The sequence below is a fragment of the Aptenodytes patagonicus genome, chromosome 4, assembly GCF_965638725.1.
Source record: "Aptenodytes patagonicus chromosome 4, bAptPat1.pri.cur, whole genome shotgun sequence".
NCBI classification, from domain to species: Eukaryota; Metazoa; Chordata; class Aves; order Sphenisciformes; family Spheniscidae; genus Aptenodytes; species Aptenodytes patagonicus.
In genome coordinates, this window is record NC_134952.1 from 45,646,886 (window position 1) to 45,670,455 (window position 23,570).

The 23,570-nt window shown below is 41.4% G+C and overlaps 1 protein-coding gene across 1 annotated transcript; it reads left to right on the forward strand.

Annotated features, from left to right (window-relative positions):
* The first annotated feature begins 1,740 nt into the window (after nucleotides 1-1,740).
* Nucleotides 1,741-19,897, forward strand: TMEM192 (transmembrane protein 192). The gene is made up of 6 exons (XM_076336572.1): nucleotides 1,741-1,844; nucleotides 4,673-4,819; nucleotides 8,939-9,203; nucleotides 11,311-11,445; nucleotides 15,766-15,868; nucleotides 18,221-19,897. The coding sequence occupies exons 1-6, from the start codon at nucleotides 1,800-1,802 to the stop codon at nucleotides 18,342-18,344; spliced, it is 819 nt and encodes a 272-aa protein (XP_076192687.1). The 5' UTR covers nucleotides 1,741-1,799; the 3' UTR covers nucleotides 18,345-19,897.
* Nucleotides 19,898-23,570: the final 3,673 nt, after the last annotated feature.

Below are 23,570 nucleotides of genomic sequence, written 5' to 3' on the forward strand. Positions count from 1 at the left end.
AAGTAACGCCAATTACTTGAACAGCAACCACTGAATTGTGGCCTCACTTGACTGTCACAGAAAAACTGTCCTCTGGCTGCTGCTAAGTAGGATTTGTGTTCTTGTGAGGAAGGAAAAAAGAGGAAGCACAATAAGGAAAAGGAAAAAGCAACATTTGGGCTGAGAAAGTGGAACTGAGCAGGCTTTTATCACAGGAGCTGGCCTTAATCTTACTGAAACCAGCAAGTTTAAGGCTTGTTTTTCATTTAAGTTAGTTGCCCAGGTCGTTAAATATGTGTATCTACGTAAAACAAGAACAAATGAATGCAAGTTACGAATGTAAATGCTCTGTGTGGGAGGTTTCAGTTGGGTATTTTTCTGCAAAAAGATACCCAAGAGAAGTCACAGATGAAACACTTGGGACAGCCTGAAGAAGCCCATACCTCAAAAGCAGCTTTTCCCCTTTGGCACTTCTGCACTCTTTCAAGAGAGGCAGAGCCACGCCAGCTGTTCAGGGTGAGAGACCTGGCTTCTCTTAAATAGTACACGAAGAACAATTCCAGCCTGGAGATGATACTATCTTGCTGTCTTTCAAGCCCGTTACAGCTTTGATCCTCTTCAGTGTCCTCACTAACATCAGCTCAAGGCTCAGGGATGGTCTCATAAAGCAAACAGAAGGTTAAGAAACAGTAGCAGACGAACGGAGCACACAACAGATACTAAGTGTGCTGCTTTGTAAACTCATACTATGCACACACTTGAACACTGTGTCATTCCGATCATTCCCATTTCAGAGAGGATATAGCTGGAAAAGGTCAGATAAGCTAACAAAGATTACCAAAGAGTAACTAAAGCGGTCAAGGATTATTTGGCATACAAAAGGGTGTCAAGGAGTAGTAAGACAGAGATCCATAAGGTGAGTAGCGTGGACACCATGAGTGGTCATTGTCTCTCTCAAGAACAAAGGGTTATAAAATGAAATTAGCAGTGGGCAGGTTTTAAAGAAAACATGTTTCTTCACAATGTATACAACCGGGCCAGAAATATCTTTGATGACTTATTATGTGACTTTTGCGTGCTAAAACGTTCCATGCTCTGAAGGGGCAACCAGACATGTTCATGGAGGGGAGATCCACTGGAAATAATTAAGTGCATAGACTCTGTCCCTTCCGCAAGAAGTCCCTGCAAGACAAATTGTTGGCAATGGGAAAATATTCTGCCCAGCAAGTGGAAAGCAACACTACGCTGCCTTTATCCCCACACTTTTTCGCTAGGTGCCTGCTGCTGTTTACCCTTACTTACTTTCCCCTCCCCGCGATGCCACCTGAGCCACATGCCTCACAGGGACACCAGCCCTGGGCCTGCATTTACTAGCCCCCCTTTTAAATTCAGTCCCGGTCTGCTGAGTCAACTTGACCCAACCTCGCCAAGGGAGAGCGCGACACCCCGGGCCGGGACAAGTTTGGGCCCCGGCTGCTGGCTTACAGATCCCGCTCCGTGAGGTGGGAAGTCCTCATCCCCCGGGCAAGAAACACGGCCCGGGCTGGGCCGGGCCCCGACCGGGGGGGAGCGCGGCGGGGCGGGGGCCGCACCTCGGCCACCGCCCTTGGATGAGGCCCCTCCGCGGCTGCCCCGGCCCGCCGGCTGCGGCCCCGCCCCGGGGCCGGCGCTGCGGCGCGGCTCGGGCCCAATAGCGGCCGGGGCCGCTAATGGCGGGGCGGGGCCTGCGCCTGGCCAGCCGGCGGCCGGGCCGCGCCGCGCCGGGCCGGGGCGGGAGCACCGATTAAATACAGCCGGGACGGCGGAGGGGGCGAGCGGAGATGGCGCTGGCGGCGGGGAGGCGGCGGCAGCAGGACCTGGATAACGTGAGTGCGGGCCTGCGCGGCGGGCGGGAGCGGGGTGGGGCCGGGGCGGCGGTTCCTCCTGGGTGAGCGGCCAGGCTGCCGTTAACGGTGGGCACTGCTGGGAGAGCGCCTCGCTTTCCGTTCCGTCTCTGCCTTCCACTTCTTTCTGCCGTTTTCTGTGCGAAGCGCTGAAGGCTTTATCTTCTTCTTCCGGGGGGAGCTGCCGGCCGAGGCGTCTGGTAATGGCCGTTTCGGAAGTGAAGAGGCCGCCGGGGCCGCTCCCTGGCCGGGCCGCCGCCCCCCGCGCTGCCTGCGGGCAGGGGCCGCTGCCCTGCGGAACGCTGCCCCTCCTCAGCCGTGCTTGAAATACCCCCAAGTAACTGAGGTGTGGGGTTGTTATTAATTGAATCGAGGCTGGTCATGTAGCTTGTTTAGTTCTTCTGGGTTATCTTTTCCACAGACAGACTCTGTAAGTGTAATCCTTGGTTTACATGCTGCGCGCTGGAGTGACCGCGGCGTTTGTCTGTTTATTTGGGTGTTTCCCGCCCCCCTAGCTGGAAGCGTGCGCGGGCAAGGCTTGCTGCCTGTGGATCTCCCTGTTCCTGCCTGCCCTCCTCCTCCTCCTCCTCCTGGTGCTGGGCTGCTGCGGAGGTGGTCACATGCTGGAAATGGATCAGGGAGCCAAGAGGCTGAAGCCTTAACCTGTGCTTGTGGTAACATCAGTGCCTAACAGAAGGCCCATTTTGTTTAAGGCGTTTTGGCTCATCTTAATTGAATGAAACCTGTGTTTGATCTAATTGGGACACTTACTAGATTTTTCTTAATGTCAGATTGACTGCATGGCAGCATCATCTCTTGCTTTAATTCCCCTCCTCCCCATGTTGCCTGTAATAATATCTACTCAGGGAGGTTATGTCATCCAGCACTTCCTAAGGCTAGCTGTATTTCAGGCTGCAAAGGTAGATTGTAGCTGGTCTCGCAGTAAGTAACGTGGTCAAACGTGTTCTGGTAAAGCTCCGTCTGTGAAGGAGTGTGCTGATCTGTCATGGTATTGCAGAAGTGATGAGTTCACCTGTTCCCATGAGACAAAGGATATTGTCCTAAGGAGGTTTTGTGGGAGGTGTGAGCTGTTAACTCTGCTGTTAATTCTGTGTTGGGGAGGAGTGAGGCAAGATGTCTTGACTGCTGGAGTGCTGGTCCTGCACACTCGCTTTCAGAGCTTAAAATTATACCTGGCCCCTGAAAATGAGGGATGAAGGACAGAGGGCATCTTTGTACTAGTGCTTCTGGATTTTTATATCGGTGACATAAGAGGAGTGCCATTTGTAAAACTTCAGGTCTGCAGTAAAAGGTCATCTTACCAGGCAGGTATTTCAGCACGGGTTATTTACAGTCAAAGACTAGGCTAACTAAAAGATTCCAAATAGGTGAGGGAGGCCTGTTCACACACTTCTATGGTTGGGCAAGTGTGGCATTCATGGTACTAAAATAAAACTGACTGACTGAAATAGGCCTTGATGACCAGTTTTTTTGCTGTAGGCAGCTGTCTGTAGGTGAAATAACACTGGGGAGTCAATCTACATTGTCCTGGTTAATATGAAGTATAAACCTAGGTCTGATCCAAAAAACTTCATCTCTCTTCTTGTGCTAGTGTCTAGAAGAATGACATGCCTCATTTGTCTTGAGGCTTATGCTGCTTTCTGTCATGGCAAGGAGAAGTCCTCAGTTTAAAAACAGTAAATATCGCAGTGAACCCTGGCATGACTCTCTGAACAGTCAGAAGTCTGGAGTGGGATGGGGTTTGCCCTTGTCTTCTTGTTCTGGGCTGTGGTTGGTATCACTCAGGAGAAAAGCAGTCAAAACTTGATTGGGAATCTTCAGTTTCTTTATCTTTTGAAGCAAGCAAGTCATAGCATTGGACATAACAGGATGCTAAGAGGGAAACTTGAGCAGTTTGAGCATTCATAGTGACTGTGTACGTTCAGCTTAAGATGTATTGAATGACTGTGTCCTGGCCTTGAAGGAGCAGAGATGTATAGCACTGGGGCAAGTTCCTTGTCCACAAGGAAAGGTTTTTCCCTCAGCCCATACTTAGTTTTACCTTTTACTTAAAAAAAAAAAAACAACCAAAAAAACCCTAAACAACCTAAAAGGTACTTCTGCAAACTTACATAGCCAAAACATCTGAGCTGAATGTGAAGTCAAAGCCCCAATACTTGGTGCCAACATGACAGTAAGGGCTGCATGCTCTCTAGCAAAAGCAGAGAATGTCTTGCCCAGCACTTGGTAGCATCTTCTTCCTTCTGTGAACTGCTGCTTCTTTCTTGCTTGGGTTCAGTTTGAACTACTGCTGCAGGCGTTTTGATGTGTCAGCAGCGTCAGTGGCTGAATCACTGGAAACTGTTACTGCAGTACACTGCAGTGTCTTTGTTATTGCCTTTAAACGTAGTTGGATGGAAGTAAGAATAACAAGGAATTTTGCAGTACCTGTATAAAGTATGTGAGAGAGACTTTAATTGTCACTTTTTCCACCTTTTCCTGTAAACTTACCAATACTTCTGGCCTCTCTCGGGAGTGATGCTCAAATACTCGTAATACATTTTAAAGACTAAAGTTCCTGAAGACTCAATGCGACGCTGGGAGGTAGATCAGTGTCGGATTCCTCAAGGACTGAGTTCTTGCATAAAGATGTGATGAGAGTTTACCTAGAATTTAAGAGCTTGTCTCAAGACACTAACCTAGCTTATTTTCCCCCAAAGCTTAATTTGCTAACAGGAAATTGCTAAAACTTTGTACTTTACTTTTAGGGCTTACATGTTATTACTCTTTGCCCTCCCCTTCTGTTCCAGGGTTCCTTGGAAATAACACAAAGTTTGGAAGATGATCCTCTACTGGACGCACCGCTTATTTCGTCTCATACATTGCATTCCCAACTGAGGCCAAGATTTCATGCTATCCCAGCAGTTCTCCTTGCCAATTTTCTGTTGCTAATACATGTAAGTTTAAGAAGCATGATTTCCATGTAAAAATTTGCTGTTTTTATTCTGAATTCTTATGGGTCACATAGACAGAATTCTCCTGAGACTTGCATGCACTGTTCTTCCAAACCAGTGCAGTCTTACTTGACAATTAATTTTGATAATGTAGATGCTACATGATACTTGCTGCGTTCTCATTCTGATTGTTGGTTGGTGCTAACATGCTGACACATCTTGTTAGGAAGAAAAGCCTTTTAAGTAGTAGTTCTTCTATTCTGTTGGAAATGTACTTTTAAAATAATATTACTGCTGTAGAAGTGCTTAGACTAGTTACAGAGGGCTAAGATAATTTTGATGTCATGCCTTCTGGAGGCTGAACTTAATTTCACAGGGAAGACTTAAGGTATTTCTTACAGTAACTAAACAAAGTTGAACTTGCTCCAGGGGTTTTGCATGGTAGCAGATGAAGAGATAAAGGAATCCAGATGTTACTTTCTGCTCTGACTGACTTCTGGGGGTTAAGGATGAAAAGCACAGATAAAGGACACATCTTGTACCTAACAGTATGAAGGCCTTTTTGAGGCTGGTAGACAGAAGTAGAGAGACTCCTGCCTAGTAGTGAGTTTATCCTTGAGAAGCTGAAGTGGCTTGTTGCTTGTGAGCATGTGGAAACTAAACATGATGAAGGAGGGGTGAAGAGCTCTGATCCTAAGATCTAACTAAAATGGTACTTGCATGGTGCTTAGGGATGTGGTGTAGTGGTGGACTTGGTAGTGTTAGGTAAATAGTTGGACTCGATGATCTTACGGGTCTTTTACAACCTAAATGTTTCTATGATTCTATAATGACACTAACGCTGACCTGAAGATAGTATGTGTATAAAGCCAGAGAGTGCACAAGACATGTATGTATGTGTTGCTAGCTATTTTAGAGCTTCATTTGATCTCTAACAAAAAATGCTGTGCTCAGTGCTCTGCAAGATATACTCTCTGCCAGAACTTTAAAAGCACATACCAGCATCTAAGGTGTCTGTTTGGGCAGCTGCATAGAGCTTTTCAAACAATATGCCCTGGCCTTCTAATTTTAGAAGTAAACGTTTTGTGGGCCTTTTAGTAATATCAAGAAATATCCCTCTGTCTGTCAGGTAGACCTAGGAAAGGCTTCTGCTGTTCTGCTGAATAAACTACCAAAATTCCCAATGGAAACTGCATATCCAGCCTTATTCCCTTCTACTACCAGAAAAACACTGGTGCTGTCCCATTAGGATGGCTCTTGAAGTCTGTGTTACAAAGGTAGATGCTCCTGTTGGTAGTAGAGCAGTAAATGTTTTTCCACCTAGCCTTGGCCTTACTATCTACTACCATAACTGATGCAGCCAAATGTCAATCACCCAGATTCTAGGAAACTGCTGCCTCTTCTGTCCCTATCACTTCCCCTCTCCTGCAAATGGAGAGAAGTATGGGCAGGTGAAGAGAGAACTGCTGAGGCCTCTGTCAACACACACTTTTCCAGGTAAAGTCTTGCTGCTGTTGCTGAACCTGCTGCAGTGGCCGGTTGGTCCTTGGAGCAAAATGGAGAAGTATCCTTTTCTGCTGGTGAAATACAGCATTATAATTGCCACATGAAATGGTGCTGTCTCTCTTGCTGAAAAGATGGATGGGGAAAACAAGCATACTGGATTTCCTTCCCCTCTGCTTCTGCAAATGTGCACAAACCTTGTGGAACATGGAGACACCAGGTTAGCTTCTGATGCACAGCCTGCCGAAGGGGCAAGTATCCTGGAGAAGTTAAGCCATCACAGTATCATGTGGTAGAGTTGTAGTGCATCTCTAAAGTAACTTGTGTGTAACCTGGAGTATTTCTTCTCCACCCTCCTGTGCCAGAAAATGGGGTTAGGCAGCAAATAGCTGCTTCAGTGCAGCTGCCTGGTTACTTACAATTACGGAGTGTGTGGGTAGGATATGCTGGAGTGTGGTGGTGCTGGGTTTTTGAGTGGCTTTCCTTTTGCCAAGCCTTGCTTTTCTGCAGGCTTCTGGCTCCTATCAGGAGACTCTGGAGAGCAGTGTAAAGTGTACAGGCTAGAAATAATTTCTTTATATTAACCCTGTATTTCGTTAATCCCTTCTGTGTATGCAAAACTGAACTTAAATACTACTCCAAGAATAACTTTTTGTATATAAATCCCCTGTACTGGGGTGAAGCATCTGTTGTTGGACTACCCTAAAATGTAAGCAAAACATCTTTAATAAATACCACCCTTAACGCTAGCTACCTGTTTCCTCTTGTATACACTGCTGTAGTAGATTAGTAGAACTCCAATGTTAGGCCATTCCTGCTTGCATCAGGTTAATATAGCCATTTTCTGTACTGAAATACATTCCTAACACCTGAAGGGAGTAGAACTAGACCATACTGTTTTAAAATGGCAAACCAAACAGTTAAAGGACCAAATAAAATACGGGTTAGCTGGATTATTCTTAGCTTTGTAAGAAAAGGAGGTGGTAAAATAGTAGATTAAACAAATGTTTGTTGATAACCCTCCCTCTTATTTCACTTCTTAATCTAGCTACTTAACCCATCTCAAGATAATTTGGGATTTAATTTGCATTTGAAGTAATGGTCTTATGTCTAATATAGAACAAACACTCTTTTTTTTTTCCTCCCACCTTCTACCCTGTCTGTCCTCTAATGTCCCTTTTAGGTATTCATGATTGTGTGAAAGTTATTCTCCCTTCTTTTTCCCTCCAGTTACCTAACTCTGTTCACAACCAGAGCAAGCTAAAGGCAGTTTGTATCAAGAGTAATTAAGTGGTTCTGAAAGGTTAATTTCTGAAGAAGGTTGCTTGATAAGTGACAAAAATATGAAAAATAAGTTCAAGCGGGCAGTGGGCTCTTGGATGTCAATAGAATTAAGTATGGAAACAAAGCTAGCAAATGAAAATCAGACACTCCTCCATCTTCAGTTCTGATGTGTTTCTATCAGTTATGAGATGCAGAACACTGGATACTTTTTTTAAGCTAAGTATATTAGTGGTATTAGACTTTTGCAGACTTGAGGCAATTTTTTTTGTTGTTGTGTATATATAGAAGGTCTCAATCTACTTCTGTATTGGTGGGAGTTGTTTTTGTTTTCAGTTCTGTTTTAAAATATTCCTATTCTGTAGAATGAACCAGGATGAGGAAGTACCGTGTTTTCTTGTTCACTGAATGAAAACAGAGTATTTTCTGTGACAAACATTCTATAAAGGTTAAAAAAAAGCCCTGTGTGTATACATACACCCCAGATAATGTGCACCGAAGACTCTGCCTTCTAGTTGGCCAAAAGATTGCTGAGGCTCACTGATGATGAAAATTTGGAGAAAAATCTAGAAGACGGGAAAAGTTATGGCATAATGGCACTAGTCTGAAAGGACAAGTGTATATACAATCTGACTGATTATAGTCTGGTCATTCTGACGTGAGTTCTGAGCAAAATGGAAAAATCTGATAGTAAATATACTATAAAATGATTACCAACTAGCAAAGATGCCTACCCAGTGTTAATAACTTGCAAGTTATATGATGATGTTTCACTTTTTTCTAACGTCATAACCTGGAGATTATTTTAATGGATATAGTAAAGGGTTGATTTTTCACTTATGAAATGTCAATTTAAAGAAACATAGACTACCAATAAGATATGAGGCTGTCCTGCAGAGCAGTACAAGTGTAATAGAATGAGTCTAAAAAGATGTGATTTTTTTTTTGAGGGAGTATAAATCAAGTTCCCCTTAAAATAAATAGACATAGTAAAGAGGGTCCAGAAATAAGATAAATTCACTACGAAGGGGAGACTTGGAACAGTGAAATTGATTTAGAGGAAATTCTGGGGAGAGTGGTAATTCTCAGGTCTGGTCAGCTGGAGACTGGTTGCCCTCCTGGAAGGCAATCTTACTAGTTAGCAATTTCAGTCATCAGCATGTTCCCAGAATGACATGTAGTGGTTGTAGTAAGTGTCTGATGTGTTACATCTTATCTCAACTCTTATAACATCAGTTCAGAAAGTAATGCATAATTAATAAATTACATAAGTCTGTCTTTTTTTAATTGTTAAATGTTGACTTTAAGAGTTTTCTTCTCTCTTCCTTTCTCTTCCAGGTTGCTTTTGTTGTTCTAGCATTTTTAGCAGCTATGTTTTGTTCGTACCCCAATCCAAATCAGGATAAGTGCCCTGGAAACTATACTCACCCACTTAAAGTACAGACTGTCATAATCATTGCAAAAATAATTCTGTGGATTCTCCATATTGTTTTTGAACGATACATCCAGCACCACCACAGTAAAGTCAGAAGCAGAGGTTATTTCTCAATATACCGATCAACAAGACATCTAAAAAGGCTTCCACTGCTGATACACTCTACAGGTGAAGTGAACGTGTTTTCCTGTTTTTTCTTCTAAAGCTTTAACTATGACGCAATAAGACTGAACAGTTTTCATAATATGTAATCTACATTTATATATACTTTTAAAAACCTGTCTGAGCATTTATAAATGCTATTTATTTTAGTCAGATGGACCTCCTGATTGACCTTTCTGGCCTGCCAGATACCTGTTGTAAAGAACTTTTTGTAGTGGAAAAACTCCCACAATTGTGAAGTTGAGTAAGACATCTAGTCATTCACACCTAGTCTTCAGTCATAAAATGTTCAGCCAGCAAGGTCTGTGTTTGGCTGCTAGCGATCTTGATTTGTATACTCATTTGTCTAGTTGGAAGGACTAGCAGTCTTGCCACATATCCAAGAAGTGTGCTACTCTCTTCTTTTCAAGCTTAGCAATTAAAGTAGAAACAAATTAATTGCCTGTTGCTCAACAGCTGTCTGTCTAAAATCAGTAAAATAAGCAATTTTCTCATCTCCAGTGGGGCTATGTGTAACATTCAGCTCTACTTCTGACTGCCTTTTTCTACTTTCTATGGGAAAAAAGGTGGTGTATGGGAGTGGTTTAACTTTATAGATTCTAAGTTACATCACTGGCCAGTGAAGCTGAAAGAAGTGTTGGTACAATTAGCTGGTGTAGCTTTTCTAACAGAAACTACTTCAACAAATCTAAAATCCTTTTAACTTGAGGGATTTTTCACACGGAAATAGCAGGGAAAAGGGAACAGTGATGGCTTTTACAGTATTTTTGCCTCTTACAATCCCACCTTCCTTCTGTAAATCTTCTGAATAACTGGAGTAGAAATTTTTTCACCAGAATTGGTAAGTTTGATGGTCCTGCTTTATATAAAACACTAGCTTGCTTTCCACTCAGTCACTAAAAGAGCTAGTCAACTTGAATGTGCAAAACTTCAGGCTCTGGCCACTAGATAGAGCTCTGAAGATGAAGATGTGTTTGGAGTGCAGTGACATAATCAGGCTACAGCAGGCTTAAGGATGTTTCAAAAGAGTAAAAGGACTTTCTGCCTATTGCAATGTAATCTGGAATACTTAGCCCTGTCTTCAGTCTTAGATGAAGCCTACTTCTCCCCTACCAGACAAACTTTGGGCATGTGTAAATGTTCAGGTGCAATCAGTTGTGCTGTGGACTCTTGATGTAAACAGTCTGTAGTTCAGAAGGTGGTTAGCTCCGTTACTGCAAACTCCCTGCCATGCTAATCGCTGCTGCTGACACTTCCATCCTGGCAGTTCAGTTGCCTAACTGAATGATAGTTATGAAAGTTAACTAGTATGAAAGTATAACTGATAGTATGAAAGATAACTACAGTCCCCTAGCTACATTAATGGTCTTAATATACATAGTGCTTTATCCAGACACTGGTTATAGCATTTCTACAGGAAAGAAAAAGAACATTTCACACTCTGTATCAGAGGAGGAGAGGGTGTGTAAAGAATTAAGAATGCTTGTTAGGTTTGTAATTCAACACTTGCTCTCCTTGAGTAATTGTGCTCATTTCAGTTAAACTTTCAGTAACTTGCAAATATTAAAATAGCCAGGCAACTGGAAGCCTATGCAAGTATCTCCCTGTGAAAGGAAGGTGTTTGGGTTTTTTGCTCTGTTAGCCTCATTTAAATACACTCAAATCCACCACTTGAAGGAAAACACCCTCTCACTTTGAATTGATTGATGTGACCTCTTAGGAATTGGAAGAAATGAATCGTCTCCAAGCAGTTTTGGGGATGGACAGCAGCAACTAGACTAGAAACTGTTTAAGCCCGCACATGTATATTGGGTATTTCTAGTGCATTTCTTCCACTCTTGTTTTTTTAAGTCAGAAAAATCTGTAAGAAAACTCGTAATTCTCTACCATTACAGCCAAATGCTGAAATGAAACCTCATTCTGCTGCCAGCAGTTGTAAGCTTGTATCACCTGTTTTAAGGAAATTAGCCAAAGAGGCAAGTATGGTATGAAATGGAAAAGCATTACTGAAATGTTGCAGCCTAATGCAGATACTGGGGATGAGAGAATACTAAGTTATTTTCAAGAGCTAATGACACTGTTACACCTGTAAAATATAACATCTGTTTTCTAGGTAATGCAGCCCTGCTTTTGATTCTGTCAATGCAGCATTCCTTTCCTGATCACGGTAAAGTATACCTGTATCTTATCCTGGGAGTCCTGGGCCTGGAGCTGATTAGCTCCCTGACATGCCTAGTGATTTACACAGGTGAGAGGCAATTTTTGTCTTCTTGAGTGAGACTTGTTATAGCTACTACTCAACTGTTTTGTTTGCCCTCACAGTAGCTCACTTAGTGTAACTTAAGACATTTAACTGCAACTATAAATACAGAATGATTCTGTGCTTGTGGAAGGAGAACTAAGGCAATTCCAAAATAAATGGGAAGGTTATCAGGCTTGATTTGGTCTCCAAGTGCTGCTAAATGAAAGCTCCATGTTACCTCAAAGCTGTTGATCCAGTGAAGTGATGATAAATGTGTAATTGTTGCAAAAGTGTCCTGTGAACAGGCTTGTCTGTTTAGCAGAGCGTTCTCAAATGCGTGCACCACAAGCTGTGAAGCAGTAAGAGCTAGCTGGCTTTATCAGGACTGCTTCTGGGATTTACATGTGGAACTTGCATAGTTGACAGTGTGATGTGCTTTACTCTCCAGACTCTTCCACTTTCCCTGGTCCCACCCCAAAAGCTTCAGTTCCTCTTTGTCACTAAAATGGAAGATTCCCTCTAATGAATGCTAAAAAAAAAAAAAATTGTGGTTTTTGGAATCTGTGCCAATACAAAAATAAGATACTGCGTCATAAAACTGAGGCATTGCTTTGTACTGTCACTGTTGGCTTGTAAGGTTATCTGCTTTTTGGTGTAACTTATCAAGACTTGATAAACCTCTTTCCATTAAACTATTGCAGGAGTATCTAAAATGTTGATTAATAAATGCTTGAACCAAATCGTTTTCTCTAATCTCATCTTAAACTATTTGGGTTTATGGCTTGCATTAACTCAAATGAAAATAACTGGTTTGGAAAAAAAACACTGAAAAGGTACAAGACACTAAAAAATGTAATTATTTTTGTTGTCTGAAGAAAACTAGAGATGTTTACTGTGAAGTCCACGTCTGTTTAAATGACATGTAGTTCCTGCTCTTGAGTTAGATAGTTTATACTCCTGCTTCTGAGATGCTGCTTTCTCATTATTTACAGCTACAAACAAGGAGATGACACCTTAGCTAAGTAGCCTCAGTAGCACTGGTTTCTCTGGGAGGAAAAAAAAAACAAAACCAATGGGCAAAACTTACAGTTTGCTCCTGACTTCTAATCAAACAGAAGAAAGGTCGGTGGAAATGCCTCCTTCAGGACTGCATGAAGCCTAAAACTTAAAAGTAAAAGCCATTTCTGTGGTGGTCAATATTTGTGTTAATCTGACTACTTTTATGATTTGTAATTAGTAATTAATCTAGGATGTCTTTTCTTTTGGAGAAGAAAACTTTGGTATGTACTTAGTAATGTACTGACACACACTGAAATACTGCCAAGAGCTTGGTCATCTAGGAAACAAAATCTATTCTTGACTCTCTAGCAACAACACTGAAATAAGGTCCCAGCTCTAAACTATGTCCTCCTCTTACAGCATTCAGGCCTCTGCAGAGTCGTAGGCTTGTCAGGCTTTCCCCTGAATGGACCAGCATGGTCCTAACAATCCTCTGGAGGAATAAAGGCAATGATGAGGGAACACAGGCATGGCAATCCTAGAGAACTATTCCAAGAATGCTGGAGATCATCCCTTCTTTGCATACGCATTCTTACTTTCCTGGGAAACTCAGGAAACAAGAGATAAATTGCAAAACTTTAATAGTACGTCTGGAATTCCACTGAAATGTTATTTCTTACCCTGAGGCCTCTTGGAGCTCAAAGAGCTACACTGTGTGTCTCTTACCTTGGCAGAAAAGTATAAGCAACTGCAAGAAAGTTGACCTTCACAGTAGTAAGGTCAGAGCCTGGACTTCCATAAGGGCTCTCAAACTACTTTTCTGTTTATTGTCACCAAAAGGGTCTTGTTTCCTAGCTTGTACTGTGCCAGTTCCTGTGCCTACCAAATCCATTAACCAACTTGTACTAAGAGGTTGTGGGGTGCAATGTTTTCCTTTCCAGCTGAAGGAGGCTTGAAGAAAGGTCCAGTGAGTGCTGGAACCAAGGTGAAAGAGGGACAGAGCTGCATTGCTAGGAAGGAGTAAGGCAGTCTCTTTTGGCAACAGCTACCTTATTTCCTCAGCAGCCCCAAAACAACAGTCTAAGCTTCATTCTCTAAAGCTTGGTGTGCAAAACTAGGGTTAATTTTTATGTAACTTAACACTTGCCTCAAGATGGGGAAGACCTCCCATCACCCTAGGTTGCCTTTTCCAGTGGGTAGTGTAACTTGTTTTCTTGTTTTCCATCCCAATACCTGTTGAGGTAAGCTAAGACTGCCTGCATGTCTCTTGTGTGTAGTGGTGTTTTTTTCGGTTTTTTTAACATTTTAAGCATCAAACTAAAGCTCTATTGAAGCAAAACAAATGTATTTGGCCAGTTTTGAAAACAGCCTGAGAATCTGTAGTAATAGTGACACTCAGATAATTTTTCTTTCTCTCAAACAGCACAGACTATGTGACTGGAAGCATGAAGCTTTTTTAGTAGGATAATTTTAAGGGAAGCCCTCTGCTCAGGGTTAAAGTGCCCCTCTCAAAGGCAAGCACTTAGCAAATACCACTTACTGCTAAGATAGTATCAGCTAATGTAGCTGAGCACCAATGGGGAGATTAAGGTCACTTTACACTAGAAACTCATGATCAACCCCTTTCTTGTGTTAGTATATTACTCCTAAATTTTGGAGGGAAGGTAGCACTAGTTCATACATTTTCTCCACCGTGGAATAATTATTTCTTAACTACTAGAATGAGGTATAAATGCTTATCTGTAGAAGGTTCATGTACCTGACTTGTTTTCCTTTAAATATTACTGCCTCACAAATGGAATACCTGATTGTAATTCTAGATATTTCTTCTTGCTTGTTGGAGCTATTTTATGAATTATATGATGCACAATGTCCTGTGAAGTACTACTGTCTTAAAACTCCATTCAGCAGTGTATGTGTATATATATACATATATATGTATATACAGCTGTAGGATGCAGAGGCAGGGATTTGGAAATCTGCAGGGAATTGCTGTGATTGACCTATAACAGACTTGACATACATAAATCGTTCAAGTGAGGTAAATGTGCATGGAATGAAGTATGATACAGCTCTAAATGTCAGCTTACTATTGTAAGTTTGTTATTGATAGGATAGGGAGTCAAGCTTTAAAAGGTTTACTAAATATATGTATTTAATGACTTTCTTACATACTTCTAATATCACTTGAATAAAAGACTAACATTCCCACAAACAACACATGTTGGGAATTCCACATCCATTCCTTCATGGCTTTATTTGTAGAGGAATACCATCATAGAAATAACTAACCTTTGAGCCTAACTTACAGTTAACCTCTGGAGGGTCTTAGCATTGCTTTAGCAGGGTGACCTGTAATAAACCCCATCATATTATTGACTTGTAAGAACAGTCTTTCTCTGCTGCAGTAGTGTGGATTTCTCACGGAGCTGGACTGTGATGGTTTTAGTGGCATTAGAGGTATTGCTTCACAAGCAGCCCTAACTGCATACTCCAGATCTCTTGGTACATTCCCTTAATCAGGATCTGACATTGAATGGCTTCAAATATTTTCAGCTTCCTTCCAGAAATAATGCAGAGCGTGCCTACAGCTTTTCCCACCCCCACCCATCCCCATTCCATATCTGTTAAATTTAATCTTAAACTTTATTCACAGGTGCCCGGGACTGACTTCTGGTTTTGATAGCCTATGCTGCAAGGTTCACAATGTGAAGCTGATCAGAGCCGCTCTGGTTTGAATACTTAATGGCTTTCTGTAGCAAGTCTGCCCTAGTTTTAGAGCAGACAGACAAGCTGCTGCTTCATTGCAGGTAGTCTAGTTAAAAAAATAGTTATCAAAGAGCTTAAATTAGAAGTTCTGACCTAGATACTAGTATTAAAACTTTTTACAGCTTTTTTTATGGCATGTTGCTTAATTTATAGCCTGAATTTGGAGACTGAATCTCAGTACCCTCTCAAAGACAACTAAGGTTCCACCCGCACTTAGGTGACAGACTAAGCTTTGAAGATGTTAAGCAGTATGTTCAAGCTTCCCCACTTAGGTCTTCACTTCACTGTGGTCTTTTAAGCAGCAGGGCTGAAAAAAAAAAACCAAAACAAACCGCTAACATAATCAAAGCCATTCCAGAAATGAGCAGAGATAGATTCTGCTTTTTCTTTCCTTCCTCCCCACTCCCCAGATTCCCTTATTATCTTTCCATCTCCTATCCTACGGCAGTCTTACAATCATCTGTTACAGATTTTTTTTTTTGTTTTACCTTTGGAGCCTGGTGATAATGCTTTTCTTTTTTGGTTGCTTTCCAACTAACTTATAAAACTTTGTTGCAGTGAAAATAAGCAACTTCAATCGTGCGAAGCCAAGACCTGACATAATTGAAGAAGAAAAGATGTATGCCTACCCTAGTCACATTACCTCAGAAATTGGATTCAGGTAAGATTTTTCTGTATTAATCTTGTGCTGTGTTCAGCCACGGTATATAGGTAACACTAATTGCATTACGTTCTGTAGACTTACTTATAATCTTAAAGCTGTCAACCAAAGCGGAGGTGGGAACAATAGTTTTGAAAGAAACTATATGCTTAAGGCTGCTATTTTACATGCACAGATGATGAGTAGCATAATCTTGTACTTTCTATGTAGTAATGGCAATTTGTTATGATACAGAAATCCTCAAACATGAGGACAGAAATGATGTGACCATTTATGGCTGGTTGCACGAATCTTAATGTGCTATAAATAACTGTGCTTAATCTGTGTTAGTTGACTTTATATGGGAGTTCGAGGGGAGATACTGGTGTCTTACACTGTTAGTTTAAGTATGTCTACAGAAGCCTAGGTTCTTCAACCAGTTTCAGGCAAGGAAATATATTGTGGGCATTTGATAGATGAAGAAAACTTTGCAGCTTTGTTCTGTGCCCGCAGTTGGACATGAGATTCTAGCAAGGGATTTGGAATATATTTCCAGTTTGGGAAGGAACTTTAAGGGTGGGTGGGGCACTTAAGAGGTAAGGAGGATCTCAGTGAGACAGAGAAGCTATCCAACATTAATGTCACAAGCACTGAGACTTACTGCTTGTTTGTCCTTTGTGTACCTTCTGACTGCTTGAACATCTTCCAGTTGCTGAAATAAATCTGGTATGACTTAACAAAAACCAATCATCAAAACTAACATGGATTTCCGTATAAGAATTTATTTAGAAGTTTTCTAATACAGTATGACTTGCTTCTGTATGTGTGCCTTAGTAAAAAGTTGAAGTGCAGAGATGACTAATACTTCGGCACTTCCTCTGATGTCACAAATGCAGCATGCACATGCTTTTATGGAACTTGGAAGTAGATGTCCAGGATACAGGAAAGATTTAGAGTTGTCTTGAATTTTGATACAATGTCTGACTTCCATCTTGATATAAACACCATGGTGAATGCATGGTGGACCTCATTCATTTCTCATTCAGGTTCTCCCCTGAGAAATTCTCAAATACCCAGAGAACGAGTCTGCAACAATGACCAGCTGAGGAAAAGACTGATTATTTTTGATTAAAGAGTGCAAACTTCCTGTGAGAACTGATTGCAAAACAGTTACTTTAATTCAGCTCTATACAACTCTGACTCTCTTCCCCTTGAGAGTTAAGGTCTATTGAAAAGTGAATCCTGTCAGCCCTTCAGTTGACCCTGGTTATAAGAATGTTTTTTGAATATTATGACGTCCACAACCTAAGCTACTGATCAGGACCTCTTCTGATGCTTTAAGTTGGTAGCACAGACTACTGGTTAAGGTTGCAAGCTTTCTGTCTATAAAACCTGTTTTCTTTATTTTTTCCAGCTTAATGACAGTAGGTTTTTAATTGGACCTAAGCTTTTTTCCACTCTAGCTATGCTCCTCAGCACTTCCTAAGAACTATGAAAAGGGCAGTGTTCCTCCCCAAAATGCTGTAAGGCTGAGGAAGAACTTTCTAAGCTCCAAGTTGCTCATGTGTGTACTAAGAGGGCAGATTCCCAAGTCAGCTAGGAAGAAATAATGTGTAAGGGAAGACTGGAATATGCTCAGGCATTGGTACTTGTTCTTAAAAGTTCCTAATTATAGATTTGACAAAATTCTGTACTTTTACAGATTTTTCTCAATTAACTTGGCTTTACTTAATGTTGCAGTGTTACTATCCTTGTTAATGAAGGCTGTCTGAAAGCTGGAGATATTTGAAGTGGGAGGTTAGCTGTATGTGAGGTAGATCTGAAATAGCACAACTGGTTGGTACTGACACTGTTACGGTATTGTGACAGATAATATCACTGTATATAGTAGTATATCACGTATGCTACTGCAGGTTAATCAAGAAATTTTTGTCTTAAACAGCTTATCCCCACAGCTGAATAAAAATACCATGCCTGCTTAAAATAAGCTTCTTAATGTATTTAGAAAAGGTGCCATGGATTTCTTAGCACAATTCTAGTATGTTGTCTGGCTCACTACAAGTTTGTTAAACAGTAAGAATCCTCATACTACTACAACTTTTCTGTAACTGTCTAGCAGGAAATATGTAACTCAATTATGTATACATGGCATGAAGTTTAGCCAAACTTTTTTCTCTTCCTGCCTTCTCATGCAAAATGGAAGTTAAACATAAAGGTGTTGTAGATTGTCTCCTCCCTCAAAAGTTAGTTGAGATCAACAAAAGTAAAACTGAAGGAAGCAACTTGTTTAAAAATTTGTTAACTAGCTCTGACGTTTTGTATGTTAGAAAGCTGCTGACACTTATTGAATCCCATATTCACTTTTATTTCAAGGGAAAATTCAAGTTTAGAAGAGATAGTTGAGAAGCAAGGAGATGTAATAGAATATCTTCAGCGACACAATGCACTGCTCAGCAAGAGACTATTGGCACTAACATCTCAGCAAGTCAAAACTTAACAGCATTTGGAAAACTGCTGCTGGAGCTCTTGGAGGGAACATGAAGTAATGTAATATCTAGACTGATTTGTACACATGACTTCAGTCATCTTTCACATTTTGAAGTAGAAGTTAAGCTGGAAGGATGAGCTCTGCATACACTATAAACCTATTACAAGTGGACACTCTGGCTCTCTTCAAATCCTCAGTTCTGAAAAAAGTTCTGGAACTTTGACGGATTTTTAATTCCTAATAGGTTAAAGTTGGACCTGAGGTAATTGTTTAACTTTGTTCAGTTGTTGCTATTATTTTGTACTGCTGTAACCTTTAAGCTGCAAACTACCAAAGTATTTTATATTTCTAGAATACAAATTTTTTCTCTAGAAAAATCTGACTTTGCAAAGGATACCTTTTCAGTTTGTAGTGCTGAAGCTGAGACTAGACGTGTTCTGTCACTGAGTCCCATTACTTCCAGTGTTAGAAGTGGTGTACTTCAATAATCCTATACAAAGTAGATACTTGCTTTCTAGATCGGTCTCCCTTTCTCCTTTGTCAAGAAAAGGAATGAAACTGTTGCCTGTGCCAGTGGGGAAATTTGGCATCCAATTTAGGATTTGAAAAAAAAAGAGTGGGTGCCCTAGAATGGCAAATCTCACGTATAAGTGTGTGGTACAATGTCATGATAAGCAATTTGAGCAGTTGTTCAGAATTCTGGCTTTAAAACCTGTAAGAGGGATCTTCAGGGCTGATGACTTTCCTGTTTCTAGGAGGCTGTGTCAGCTAATAATCAAGATTCCTACTCTGCTGGCTGAACTAATGTAATACAAAAATACTTGAGTAAGCTTTTTCACTGACCTAGTAACTAACTTGTGTTGAATGGGTTTAAAGATCCTGTTAAAGATGCATCAGTTACACGCATCCTTGCTCTTTACCTTGACTCTTCAAAAAATGTCGGCATCTTGATTCAAAAGCTAAAATGGTGTATGTGGAGAGGTGAAAAGCAGCAGAAGACAGAAAGGTCTTCTAGAAGTTGGAGAAACAAGAATTTTTGGTTCTAGTTCATGGATTTATTGGGAAGGCTGGTAAAATAACCATACTGTTCTGGGTACTACTTTGTCTACCAGTGTAGACCAAGAATTATTTTAGAAGCCAATACCTCTGTGGGGAGACAGGGTAATCACTAGTCAAAACTGGGAAGAAGGCTCTCATGAGGAGTGGTCTTGTAGTTGAATATAAGAAAAACAAAAGAAAACTAATCCGTCCTACTTTGGTCCTAGGGCACAACTTTAGAAATAATTAAACTGTTTAGCGTGCAACAAACATGGGGGTTGTCTCATTTAAAGGAAAATAATAAATATTGGAGGTTTTGCTGCTATCCAATGCTAGACTGGTCTCCCTAACTGTTTCTTGAAAATGCAGCCAGGATTTTATAGTATACATGTGAGGAATACAAATGTCTTTGGTTTTAGAACTCAGGTTTTGATGTGATTGTGTATATCAATTTATATAATTTCTATGAAAAGCAGTGAAATGTGACTGTGAAGTTCACGCACAATAAATGCAACTAAGGAAGAGTGTGAATTCTGTCATTTCTAAGCTCATGTAGAGCTGCTGAAGACTGTTCCAACAGGCAATCTGTGCAGATTTTCTGTTATACTGAAGTTCTTGCAGCACAGTTTTGGTGCTTAAAACTAGCCAAAAACTGTTGTGGTAAGGATAGCTGTGCACTCATTTTGAAGCTTTTAGTTTTTCCATCATGCTTTAGGCTTTCTCTGCTACTCCTGTTTCTCTCCAACATAAAGATATAGGGTGCATAGTGTAGCAGAACAACTTTACTGTGTTTTGAAGGCATTGCTCATACCCTCCTCTTCTCCTTCATGACTGCTTAAGGTAAAACCTGGATTAACCAGCAGTATTGCTTGTTAATGGAATGGAACATGGCAGCTGGAAAGCAATGCGCAGGTTGCCATGTGTGAACATGCACATCTCCTGCCCTTTGTAATTCAGAGCTCTTCATAAGTACGCAAATGATTAACAACTTGCAACAGCCACCCCCCAGTTTTATATCTTTATCATAACCCTGCTGTATCTGGTTTTCTTAGTATCTGTAGGCTTCTGGGGGAAAAAAAAAAAAGGCTTTTCACACTTGTACACTAGCCCCAAATAGGAGCTTGCCCTCTTTACTACTCATCCCGAACACTTTCTAAGGGCTGCAAAGGATTGTCGAGCAGGAGCAACCGGAGCAGGCCAAGGACCGCACGCACAGTAAGTGTCAGCCCGAAGCCCCTTTGCACCAGACGGCACAAGACCAGCCTTTGCCCCGCTCTGAGGCAGACGCGTGCCCCGGCCCGCCGGCTCCCAGCGGCGCCGCAGGGGAGACGACGTAGCTCCCTGCCCGGGCTCAAGGTGCTCTGTGACGCTATGCATTCGTTGCGACGTCACTGCGTGGCATGCTGGGTGTTGTAGGCCGGCTCGGCGGTGGGGACCCGCCTGCTCCCGGCAGCTGCCTCGGCGCGCTTCCCCCGACCGGCAGAAGGTCTCGCCGGCGCTGCCTGGCGCCGTGCGGCCCTTCCCGTGACCGAGCTCGTCCTCCCGCGGCGGAGCTGACCAGGGAGGCGTGATGCGCAAGCCGGTGCTTAAAATGCAATGTAAAAGAGGCAAATGACTGTTGTGCAAGCGAGGGAAAGTGCAGACGTGGCCTCGCTGCATCTGACACGCCACAGCTTTGGAATCGGTCCTGGTTTTTCTGTTTATGCTGCATCTTGCTTATCTTAACCTTTCCCTCTGCCAGCGTAAGGTTCGGTGCTGGGCATCGTGGCGGCTAATGCTGTCCGATCAGCTTCGGAGCAACTCTTGGTCAATCACCGACAACGTAGCCTGGGTAACTGCCCCTGCAGCCCACAGCGTCAGCGCCTGATCGCAGGCCGGACCTTCGCTGTCCGAAGTAAAATCCATAGTGTGCTGCACACTCAGTAAGCAGTAAAGCATTAGGAACAAGTTGCAGTAAAAAAAGTACCGCCTTGTGAACACAGTGGTTTGCACGTGCTCTGCTGCGAAGAGGCACTTTGCTAACCACCAACACAGCCCTTCTCGGGCATGGTGCGGCAAACTTGCAGGTAGGTTGTGAATAGCTGCAGGTAGCTGTGAATCTCAACAGCTGAAGAAATTAGTGATGATCTTTATGTAACTACAGCTGCTGAAATGTGTAAACAGTTGCAGGTCCAAGGTCTTAACTTGGTAAGATCTAGTGGATTGCAACTGGGGCAGCAAGAAGATAATGAAAAAGAAGGAATGTTTCCTAATATATGTTGCAATTGTACAGTTAAAAAAAAATCATGTATCCTATTTTTATTTTGTTTTTTATTATAATTTGGTTTGTACCCCAATAGTTTTTTTTTTTCTGTAGAAAAATAACGTATATGTTTTTCAGGTTTGGGAAAACAAGTATTTCAGACCACCTAAAAACCAAAAGATTCAAGGTTCACACTGTGGGTTTTTTTAATAATTTCTAGATGAAATGCTGAAATGTGCTAAATATTTTGTACACATTAAAGAAAAGACATTGTGATGATCTCTTGCAAATGCACATCATATATAAGGGAAAAACTCTCAGTCGATGTTTGTCTTCCACTGTGAGCTATTCAGAAACAGGAATTCTGTATAAACACTTCAGTATTTCACCTCACAATGGAAATCAGTGATTGCAAAAGATTTTAATGGGATTTTCATTTTTTTTTAAGGTTCTACACGAATATGCAGTTAAGCAGGCTTGCCCCACTGAAGGTCACTCTTAATCTAAAAAAGAAAGCACCAAAGGCAGGTGGACAGACAACAATCTAACCTTGAGGTAACTCAAGAGATGAGAAAAAGCGTCCTCAGCGTTGGAATGAGTTAGGCTTTTAGGTGTTCTTGTTAACTAAAGACATAGGTCGCGCTGTTTGTGCTCTTGGAGTGTTTCCCACTCTGCACAAATATTTTGCAGTTTTATCACTAGCAAGAAAGATAAAGGCCATCAACAGTAGTGAGAGATCAGTATGCTAATTGCACTTGTCTGATGATAGTCAAACATTTGAAACTTATTTACCATGCTAATGCTTCTCCTGATGGATGCTGATAGGAATCTTATGTGACCCTTAGCAAAATTTGGCTTTGTGTGTGCAGACACTGAGATATTTATAGCATATGTATTTGGCATAAGGGAAATATTTCCAGCCTTTATTCTTCTATAATTTCCTTTTTTCCATACTGGAAAGGGAAGAGGTGAATTGTTTATTATCCTTTGGGAACGCACTAATCTGCTGTTTCTCACCGCAGCCTTACATTTACCTCTATTTCCTGTTGACCTGCTGTTACACCATTTTGTATTTCACTCTAAAATAGCCAATATAGTTTAAAAGATTTAATGAAACTGACTTTCAAATAAAATTTAAAATTTTCCTATGTAAGTCTACAAGACAAGGAGTTAATTCTAAGTTTCAGAAACTTGCATGTTGTCTTTCAGAGTTTGAGGTCTGAATTTACCTTTGGATCAAGTCCTTTGTTAGATTGCATCCATGCAAATGTCAATTCTGACTTTCAACACACAGCGATTTGTATTTGTACAAACGTCCTTTAAGCGTACACTCACACATGCACAGGGAGAGTTCAGTCAGTTCAGCTGTCGTAGCACTGCGTCCAAATGCTTCATGTTTATATATGTAATCACACCATTATAATGCAAAATGGTTTTTACCAGATGAAGCTTACGTTGTGCAAATCGAATGAAAACGGGGAATTTCAACAAAGTCAAAGGCAAGTCCAGCTCAGCTGAAAACAAGGTCTCTTGAAGCCCTGCTCCCACTGAAGTTAAATGTCAACGTAGTGTTGTGCTGTCCTAGCATCACTAGGCTCTCTAATTCGACTGTGCAAGACATCTAGCTCTTAGAAATTTATAGTACCCAACCTTTAATGGCAGAAGTTACTGCACATTTTAGCTTCTGCTACACTTCAGACTACTTCTGAACTTGTTTTTTGACCCTAAATAAGGAAAGACTGTTTTCTTTAATCTGTGAGAGCATTCAGATTTCATGACCTACCACTCTGAGATAACTTAAAATCTCGCTTATCCTGGGCACGAAGACAATGCATAGTCTGGGTTCTGCTGTAATCCTGTCAAGGTATCATGATGTCATGTTAGAGCATGCTGTGATTACACCAACCAGTAGTTTTAAACTAAGTTCTTTCTATATGGCTTTTATCAGAATTTCA